This window comes from Thunnus albacares, chromosome 12, assembly GCF_914725855.1.
Source record: "Thunnus albacares chromosome 12, fThuAlb1.1, whole genome shotgun sequence".
Taxonomy (NCBI): Eukaryota; Metazoa; Chordata; class Actinopteri; order Scombriformes; family Scombridae; genus Thunnus; species Thunnus albacares.
In genome coordinates this window covers 20,355,865-20,365,852 of record NC_058117.1, presented here as the reverse complement: position 1 = coordinate 20,365,852, position 9,988 = coordinate 20,355,865, and the positions used below count along the sequence as shown (strand labels likewise).

The 9,988-nt window shown below is 38.7% G+C and overlaps 1 protein-coding gene across 2 annotated transcripts; it reads left to right on the top strand.

Moving 5' to 3' along the window:
- Nucleotides 1–4,762: 4,762 nt before the first annotated feature.
- adcyap1b (adenylate cyclase activating polypeptide 1b) lies at nt 4,763–8,346 on the top strand. Of its 2 annotated transcripts, XM_044368561.1 has the most exons (5): nt 4,765–5,333; nt 5,744–5,848; nt 6,852–6,986; nt 7,318–7,422; nt 8,039–8,346. In XM_044368561.1, the coding sequence occupies exons 2-5, from the start codon at nt 5,745–5,747 to the stop codon at nt 8,220–8,222; spliced, it is 528 nt and encodes a 175-aa protein (XP_044224496.1). In that variant the 5' UTR covers nt 4,765–5,333; nt 5,744; the 3' UTR covers nt 8,223–8,346. The 2 variants fall into 2 exon arrangements, with proteins under 2 accessions (XP_044224497.1, XP_044224496.1); XM_044368562.1 differs by lacking the exon at nt 7,318–7,422 and having other exon boundaries at nt 4,763–5,333.
- The last annotated feature ends 1,642 nt before the right edge of the window (nt 8,347–9,988 follow it).

Here is a 9,988-nt window from a genome sequence, read left to right as displayed (position 1 = left end):
TCGTGTACTCAGATTAGACTCGTAAATTCGACTTCCTATTTTTCTTTTTTCTTTTTTTGTTTTGTTTTATTGGTCTAAAAAGACAATTTAAGTATGTCCCAATCTTTCCCTTTTTGACTTGTCAGTCCTTGTTTGAGTGGTTTAAGAAACGCCTAAAAGTAGGCTCCTACTTCACAAATAAGAAAAAATGTTAAACAATATAATTTTGTGCAGCAGAAATATTTATGTTTAGAGTTGCAACGATTAGTTGATCGACAGAAAACTAATTGTTTTGAGTCATTTTTAAGACAGAAAAAAACTTCTCAAATGTGAACATTTGTTGGTTTCTTTAGTCCTCTATGATGGTAAAATATGAATATCTTTGGGTTGTGGACTGTTAGTTGGGACAAAACAAGACAATTTAAGATGCATCTTGGGTTTTGGGAAATAGTGATTGACATTTTTCACCATTCTCTGACATTATATAGACCAAACAACTAATTGTTCAATTGAGAATATAATCAATAGATTAAAATAAATGAAACAATATTAAAATAATTGTTAGCAGCCTTACATATCTTGCTTCCTGGAAAACACTGAAACGTGTAGTCAGGCCTATATGACCAGATATAATAATCTGCCTCTTGTGGCTGTTGCTCACTTGTATAAATTCATCTATACTGTGTAATGCAGCAGCAGAGTGAAAAAACAAAACAAAACAAACAAACAAAAAAACCTCTCTTCGCCTTTTCATGTATGGTTTTATGCAGTTTGCATTAGTCTCGCAATTAACACTGTGAGAACTGTGGTGTCTAAGACAACAACTTTTCTTTCTCTTTTTTTTTCTCCTGCTATGGTTTCATAAATCTAGGTTCATACCGGGAATTTGCATTTTTTTCCGACAGCACCTGAACGTTGCATCATCTGCTATTGAATGGTTTTCCCGTGCGCCCAATATGGCCGACATCAATGTCTGAGGACAAAATCCTCCATCTGGCTCCGTACCAAATGCATAAACGTGTGTTCTTTTATAAATCAATCCAAGAGTATAAAAACACCGTATGAATATACTTGAGCGTTTCTTTAATGTGCGGTTTAACCTTTGAACCTTACACACAATGTGCGGACATCTGGCGCCCTCTATTGTAAAAGATTGAATGGGTTTTTACGGCACATAAAGTAGCCTGTGGTTATATTTATTGATTCTTTTATTAACATTAAGTCAGCTGTGGCCCTTCACGTGCTCCAATAGTAATTCATTGCACAAACTGGCTTCATCATTACTCACTTAATTTTAATGCTTAAAGATGCTTTTCTTAAATTCTGCGCACATGCAGCATTCATACCTCAGTGTTGTTATGTAGTGTGTGTGTGTGTGTGTGTGTGTGTGTGTCTTGTTGTTTTCATTAGCTGCCGGATGGGCCAAAGATAGTTTTCCCCTTTTGTGGACAATAAAGTTTTGTTCAGTTCTACTTTATTGAGTCAGTCAACTGTACAGACTGTTAAAACGCTCTGCAGTTAACACATTGTGTATAAAAGCCTTTTTAACTCCCTATGACATCAATGCCATAGCATTTCAAAAGGCAAACGAGTAAGCCTGGATATATATTTCTGGTGTTTTTAAGATAAAAAGCTATAGAATGGGGTGGGGGAGGTAGTGTCAAGGTCGTACCTTACCGATTTTACATCAGAGAAAATGATGACGACAAGTATTGACACTGCAAGTACAACATGTACTGCTGTATATGAGACCTCATGCTGAGATTTCTTTTGAAGTGATTCAGAAGTGATTTGCTGACCCCTAGTGACTCTCAACGCACTGCATGCTGCCACAAGTTTCCTCTGAGGGACGTCGCCTGAAAACACACACACACACACACACACACACACACACACACACACACACACACACACACACACACACACACACACAAACACACACACACACACAAACACACACACAGAGAGAGAGAGAGAGAGAGAGAGAGAGAGAGAGAGAGAGAGAGAGAGAGAGAGAGAGAAATGATTACTCATTTTTTCAAAGGCACTTTTTTAAATCCAATACTTGCTTTTTTCCAGAGCTTTCCACCATATGTCGTGATCTCTCTCAGCAAATTGAACTTGTGTCAAGTCTAGTTTATTTATAGAGCACCTTTAAAAACAACTGGCGTTCCCCGAAGAGCTGTACAAATTACAAGGCACGACAAGGCAAAAGGCACAAATAGAAGACAACAATGAAAGGCAAAAATAAAACACAAGGCAATATCAAAGTATACGCACATATGTAAAACATAAAACAGAATAAAAATTGTAAGATACATTTATAAATAAATAAAAGATTATTTAAAAAAGTACTTCAATCATTAAGAGCACCCAAAGGCCATTGAAAACATGTACGTCTTGAGTTTTACCTTAAAAGTATCAATGAGTGGGAGCACTCGACTGAAAGGGGAAGACTACTCCAGAGTTTTGAGGCAGCTACTGCAAAGGCATGATCTTCTTTACCTGCTAGCTTTGATCATGGAAAAAAGCAATTGATTTGAGCATCAAAGCATGAACTTCTATTTTCAAATAAAACTGTTACATTGAAGTTATTAAAGCTTTGGAGTTAACAGTTTTCACAATCCCACATTAAAAAAAATGTCTACTGCTGCTGCAATTGAAAGTTTTGGTTATATAATGTTTGTACTCCAGACTGTTTGGAGGAAATGGCAGGTAGAGGAGGTGAGCTGTAGCTTATATCAGTGGCTCAGAGCATAGAGACATCACCAAGGGGTCACAAGATAAATCTGAGGGGTCGTAAGATGATTAATGGGACAATTTTTGCCACGCAAATACAGCTTTGTAGTTTTTTCCCCTCACTTTTCTCTCATTTGAGTGAAATACAGATAGTTTTACATCTTCCTGTCAATTTAAGAATTATTCAAATAACTCAATCTGAGAAGCTTAAAGGGGGAAATTGCATTTTGGTGAAATTGCTGACATATGCAATATGTGACAAGGGGTCAAGTACAGATGCTTCATTTTTTTTTTCAATTAACACTGGGATTGTTCAATTTTTTTTCCCACAATTGATATCAGGATAATCAAAAAGATACTTCTAGCATCCTCACACACATCCTACACATAATGGCTTTAAGTTCAGTTAATTACAAAGAGATATGTGTGAGGATAAGAGGAAAGCTGCGAAAACATAACTGCTTATTTGCGTCATGACGACCAAGATGTAAGTTTGCTCATCTTTTTTCCTTGTACCTCTGGTGATCAAAGAAGCTCTGCGGATCTTTGCACATTTCTCTTTTTTTTCCTCATGATGGCGCCGTTTCCTCAGACTTCTGAGCTCCGTCTATACCTGCTGCAACAGGGCCTCGTATTAGTAATCTGTTCCAGCTAAAACATATGGGGTTTAAGTTGCGTTCCTCTTGGGAATCACGCCCCACGAAGTAGAAGTTGTGGATAGGCCCCCTTTAGCAGTGACTGGCTCTGTTCGTCACGTTGCGTCAGAGTAAACAAAACGCTGACGTGAATCTCTCCTCCTCTGGAAAAGTCTTCAATAGGTCGGTGAGCTATAGGTCTGATTCAGTGCTACAGTGATGAATCAAAAAGGAGCGCTGATGATAATGAGGCCCCACACAGGCCTGAGAAATTAATCAGACTTCCAGACGAAATAATAACTGTAATGAATTGTAATTTTACAGTTGTTCTGGATGAATGTGCTGGTATTTACATGTTGATGTGTGCTTGTAGAATTGTCTGTATACTTGTTAGTGTGATAGAGACTATGAAATGGTGTTGCATGTAAATGAATGTTTGGTGATTGTTCTGTGTACCTTTCCAGATGGAAATGAGCTAATAGCAAAAGATCTGGCATAAATCATCTCTTCTCGTTTTGAGATTAATGTTTTTTTATGCCTGGTTCTTGTTCAATAAAGAAGTAATAATAAAATAATAATAATTTAAAAAAAAAGGTGTAGAACTTGCATCCGTTTGATATCCGACAAACTCTAGTGTGATCCGTCTATTTTATGTCATGAATATTGATGCCAAGTTTGCACTTCTCCAATTTTATTAGCAAATAATAAGTCATCGATTACAGAAAAGCAGCAAACATGCAGATAAGTTCGACATATTGCCGAAAAAGTGCAAAGTGAGGCTTCATCAGCCCAGTATGGGTGGAAGGAATTAGGCCCAACTGCTTCTTGGTTAATTGCCAAATATATAACAGTAAACCTATGAGGCCTTTTCTCTGTTTTCTTTCTTTTTTTCGTTTTAACACATCAATCAGCGCATTACAATGATACAGATAATTTGAGAACAATGTTGGGAAAATGGGCGAAACGTTTCTAAAGCCACGTAGGCTGATGGCTCTCTGAACCGGCATCCTGCGTCAACAACCCCCCACCCCCACCCCCACCTCCCTACCTCCCCCCCCCCCCCCCCCCCCCCCCAATCCTCTCCTCGATATCCAATGAGCAATTATTGGAAATGATTAGAGAAGTGACTGTAATGTCAGAAAGCGGCAATTTGAGAGGATTCATTTCAGCACCGGACAGCTCCTGACTCCCCAGAGGCCTCGAACTTGGTCAGCGGAAGCCCGATCCCCACCCTCCATCAAAACCGTGCAGTCACATGAAACCGCAACCACCAGCAAAGATGATCATTTCCCAGCTCAGACATAATCATAAAAGCCTAATTGGACTTATTGATGACGCGTGGGAAAAACAAAAAAAAAAAAAAAAAAAAAGAAAGAAAAAAGCTGTCGCGGTCGCGTTGTGGGAGTAATTGATTTGAATGGGTCGTCACATCGTCCTTTGCAAAGTTCATGAATTCATGTATGCATTCACTAACATTTCTGGGGTTTTTTTTAAGAAGAAAGTTTGGAAGTAAACTTCCATCTTAGGAGGGAGGTGGGGGGGTGAGTCTGACGGATGCATCGATGAAGAAGGAACTGTACTATTATATTCCGGGAGGAAGACTTGATGACGTCTATAGCATCCTTAATGTGACTTATTGGAGGGAGGAGGAGGGGGGGCAAGGCTTACGATACATGGATAAAAATCCAAGGCAATCACAGCACAGGACAAAAGTTTAGAGCAACGATATGTAGACGAACATACAGCGCACTTTCCCACCGAGTTTTTGTTTGCCTGCGCGACTGGTTGAGTCCTATTAATTGTGTATAAAAGTGAGATAGGCTGTACTGAGGGGAACATAAGGAGACGACGGAGGCGCTTCAGCCAGGAAAGAAGTGCCGTGAGAAAGATACCGTCTCTCTCTCACACACACACACACCACGACAGCCGCACCCGGATCACATCCTACAGCACAGCGCTCTCCCTGCCTCCCTGCTATAGGTATGTGCTTTAGCTGCGGATTCTCTTAAAACTCGGAGAAATTCAATGCTGGAGAGCAAGATAAAGTAATGGAAATGATTCTTTTTCTTTTTCTTTCTCTGCACTGCATGGAGATCTGCTGTTTTTTTTAATTACTTTGGCGCTGCATGGATCTGGTGTCAATGCCACTCTTAAACTTTTAAGAAATGGGATGAATCAAACAGGCAGAAATCGTTTTTGTTTGAGCAAACGGACGCTGTGTTCATCCAGTTAATTTAAACAGGTTTATTATTCGATCCAGCTTTTTTTTTTTTAGTTTGTAGTAACAGAGAAGTAGCGCAGACTGATAGAACAAAGAAAGCGAGCATGTTGTTTCTATAGGAGCGACTAACCTGTTTCATGTTATTGTCTGTTTTTTCATTTTCTAACAGCATGGCCAGTTCGAGTAAAGCGACTTTAATCTTGCTCATCTACGGAATCTTAATGCACTACAGCGTCTTCTGCACACCTATCGGACTAAGTTACCCTAAGATTAGGTAGGTGTATGTGCTTATGCATCTTTACAACCTGATTATGATTGTATTTTTTTAATTAATCCATGTGAAATGCTTCTGAACATCTAGTTCTTTAATGATGATGCAGCTTTGTAATCAATGATTAAGTCTTATTTAAGAATTTGGATTTGTGCAATCAAATAAGTGTGCGTAATTACGCACAACCTGTGCGCACAGTTTGAATCACGGAATCAAGAGGAATAACGAAAGGAAAACCAGTCATTTTAACATCTACACATGCAAGTCTTGGGTGGAAAATGGTAATGGAAATTGCGTAAAGGTATCTGTCCGGTGGGACGGTTCACAGAACTCCCCTTATTAAAAATGAGAGTGCAGTCAATGCAGTGGATAGCCCTTGGGATGACGGTGGACTGGCGTCACCAAGGAGAGGCGAGGCAAAACGAATAGGAAAGCTCTGTCCATTTAAGACTTATTCTTTTTTTTTTTTGTCCTGTGAAAAGTATCCATAATTTGGGCGTGGTTGTTATTGATTCTATTTTTTTCCACAACTAATTGCAGCATTCTTTGAATACATTTATTGGCTGCACGCCTACACTAAATGTGATCATTTTCACACCCATTGTTTCGATTTTTAAATAATTAATGAGGCTGTAGCCAGTGTTAAGAGCAGCAGCACCAAGTTGGAATTAAAAATAGATTTTCCCGATGAAAAAAAAAGAAAGAAAATTTAAAGAAAGAAAAAAATACATCTGTATATATTTTTACACATTTTAAGTTTGTATTTTCCAGAATTGAATAATTCGTTTTCTGGTTTTATTTTAAAAACACCCCCAGATATTGGATGATATTTCGTTTTCTTCCTTTTTATCTTGAACGCATTTAACCTCCCACTGATTTTTGGAAGCAGATTCAGACATTTTGGCATTCTTTCACTCCACGCGTCCCACTTGTGTACAGATCAGATTTGGTGATGAATGCTCTCTTCCCTTTTTTTTTTTCTTCTTTTTTTTTTTTTTTTTTGCAGACTTGAAAACGACGCCTTCGACGAGGATGGGAATTCATTATCCGACATGGGTTTTGATAGCGACCAAATTGCTATAAGAAGCCCGCCATCCTTAAACGACGACGCGTACACTCTCTACTACCCACCAGAGAAAAGGTAAATGCGTTTTAATGTCACACAGCTGAAGCCTTGACGTGGATTCCATTTTTTTTAATGACTTGTTTGCTGTTTTGCGATAATGTTTGCTTGCTTTGTTTTTTTCCCAGAGTTTCTCATGTTATTTGTTCAGTGTTATTTTCATACGGAGTAGCCTAAAATGTTGATTGAAATACTGTTATAATAACGGCAGATACGGGAGGATAGCCTGTGTGATATTGGACCTGCGGGTGGGTGGGGACATTTTAGGCTACTTTTGATCATTTTGTCTGCGCTTTTTTGTTTTTAGTCACTGATGATCTATGTGTTTTTTGGCGTTTTATCATCTCAGACCAGAAAGGCATGCTGAGGAAGAATTAGATAGAGCCTTGAGGGAGATCCTGGGTCAGTTAACAGCGAGACATTATCTGCATTCTCTGATGACAATTCGTGCAGGGTAAGGGCATTTCTTATAAGCGTTTACCTGCAGTCATCTTTTTTCTTTTTCTGTTTCTCCCGCTGCCCAAGTTCAGGCTGCTGCATCACTGTCTGTCTCATTTCATTTTTTTTATCTCTCTGTAGAAATAAAGTCTAGACATTTTCATTGCATCTTTTCGTTTCTCTTGTTGTTACTGTGGCGTGCTGCGTTCATGAATACTTAACAACGAGGGTCAGTTTTTTTTTTTTCTGTGACTGTAAAACACACTGCGATGTATTTGTGATCAATCCATAAATTGATTTTTTTTTGTTTGCACCAGCACAATTGAAAAAATCATGCGTCAGAATATGGAATGAACTGCAAATGAATAATTTATACGTTTTCTAAAACGCTTAAATCACTGTTTTTCTTACACTGGCTTGCTTAAAAAAAAAAAAAGAAAGACAAGGAAAAGATAAAATACTCCTAAAATACATTATTAATGATTGCAGGCAACTTTGCATCATGGCAAGATCAAGAGACTGTCAAAGCTAAGATGTCAAATCAGAAAAAAAGCGTTAATGTGTTTGGAAGCAGAAGGCTGCAGCTTAAACTAATATGTTTTTTTCCCTCTCTCTCTTTTTTTTTCTCTCAGTGATGACAACAGCATGGAGGAGGACTCAGAGCCTTTATCCAAACGACATTCAGATGGGATCTTCACCGACAGCTACAGTCGCTATAGAAAGCAGATGGCCGTGCAGAAATACCTGGCAGCGGTTCTGGGAAGAAGGTACAGACAGAGAGTTAGGAACAAAGGACGCCGACTTGCCTATTTGTAGCGTTGTTAAAGCGCACAAACTGCCCTCCTGTGTATATACATCCAGTCGTTAAAGTCATTCAGATATATCTGCCCAACCAGTGGATTGCGCCTGTGTTCTTTCAACATGTATTTATGTATGAAGTAAAGCCATTAAAATGAATATTTTAATAATAATATCGTTTTTTTTTCTTTTTGTACAAAAGCACTTGATACCGCACAGTTATACTTTGTGGACCAATATTTTATTTTCATGTTAAGATGTTGAAAACAAAACAAAATGACAAAAAAAAAATAGAAAAAAAAAAAGATAATTGTGCACCTTCAACGTTATGCGCTTGAAATCTTTAAAGGTCATCTACATATGCAGAAAATAAATAGATTTTAAAAAGACAATCAAAGTATTGAATGTTATACTTATTTTTGTAACCAACGTTCTATTTTTTTAGTGTTGTTTGTTTTCCAAACAGGCCCAAAGAAGCAGTGAGCATGCTATGTGAGGCATATCCGGCTTATCCTAAATGATAGATGTTGCCCTTGTCCACCCTCCTCCTCGCTCCCTCAATGGGAGATGTGTTGGGTTTGTATAGCTTGCTGCCCCTTCAGGGGAATTCAGATGGCTTTTGTTGTACAGCCTCTCATTTGATGGATTGACTTACACGGTCATTCTTGGTAACTGGTGGTAAAAAAAAAAAAAAAAAATCCAGCCCTCTTCAAAACAAACAAACAAACAAACAAACAAACAAACTAAAATTTCATTGTAGGCTTTTGCAAGGGCATGATTGCCTTTACTAATGACAAAAGGAAGCACTCAAGTTTCTGCAAACACTGCTTGCTCACTTGCCTCAAAGTCATTCACTGTAGGAAGATCCATAATGCCAGATAGGACTGTGTCAAGAATGTTCCATATGTGTGTGTGTGTGTGTGTGTGTGTGTGTGTGTGTGTGTGTATCATGTACAGTATAGAAACCACACAGTGCACATATCCATCTCAATGTTGTCAGTCGACAGAATTATATTTGGAAGAATGTGCTTCAACTTGTTGATTGTATTTGGGCAGCACTACAAATATCTAGAATGGACCCAGAACACATGAGAAACAGGAAGTGAAGCATTTTTTTTTTTTGTCTGAAGAGAGGTGGAGAGGAATGGTAGCATCTGATTTAAAGTTAGGGAATATTTAACTTATTTCTTATTTATTGGTGCATGTGGAAGCTGACACCTTGATATTTTTGCTTAGAAATTGCATGCCATTGTGCCCCCCCCCACAGTAGTGCTATTTGGGAGGTGGGCTGTGTGTGCCAATTCCAGCACCACTCTCCCCCCCTTCCTCCTCCTCCTCCCCCTCCCCCTCAGATGTGTTGGAAATGTGAACAAGGAGAGCTAGAAGTGGTGGAAACTGGTACTGCACTGACTTGTTGATTTTTTTTATTATTATTTTTTTTTTGTATTACCTCCACTGCTGCTGTCATTGTGGATATCATAAGACAAGACACTGGACCCCCTTTTTGCTGATCATCTTTGTCCTGATAGAAGTTTTTTTTAAAAAAAATATATATATAAAGGTTGTTTTTGCTTCTAGTGTTGTGGTTCATTGTTGAGACAAAGCTGATCTGTTTTAGGTGTCTACTTGGGTATGTGCAGTGAGGATGCGAGAAAGAGACGAGGAGTGTGTTAGGTGAGAGAGAGAGAGAGAGGTGTGCACGGAGAGGAGGAGGAGACACGGTGTGTGTGTATGTGTGTGAGAGAGAGAGAGAGAGAGAAAGAGAGAGAGAGTCAGAGAAAGCA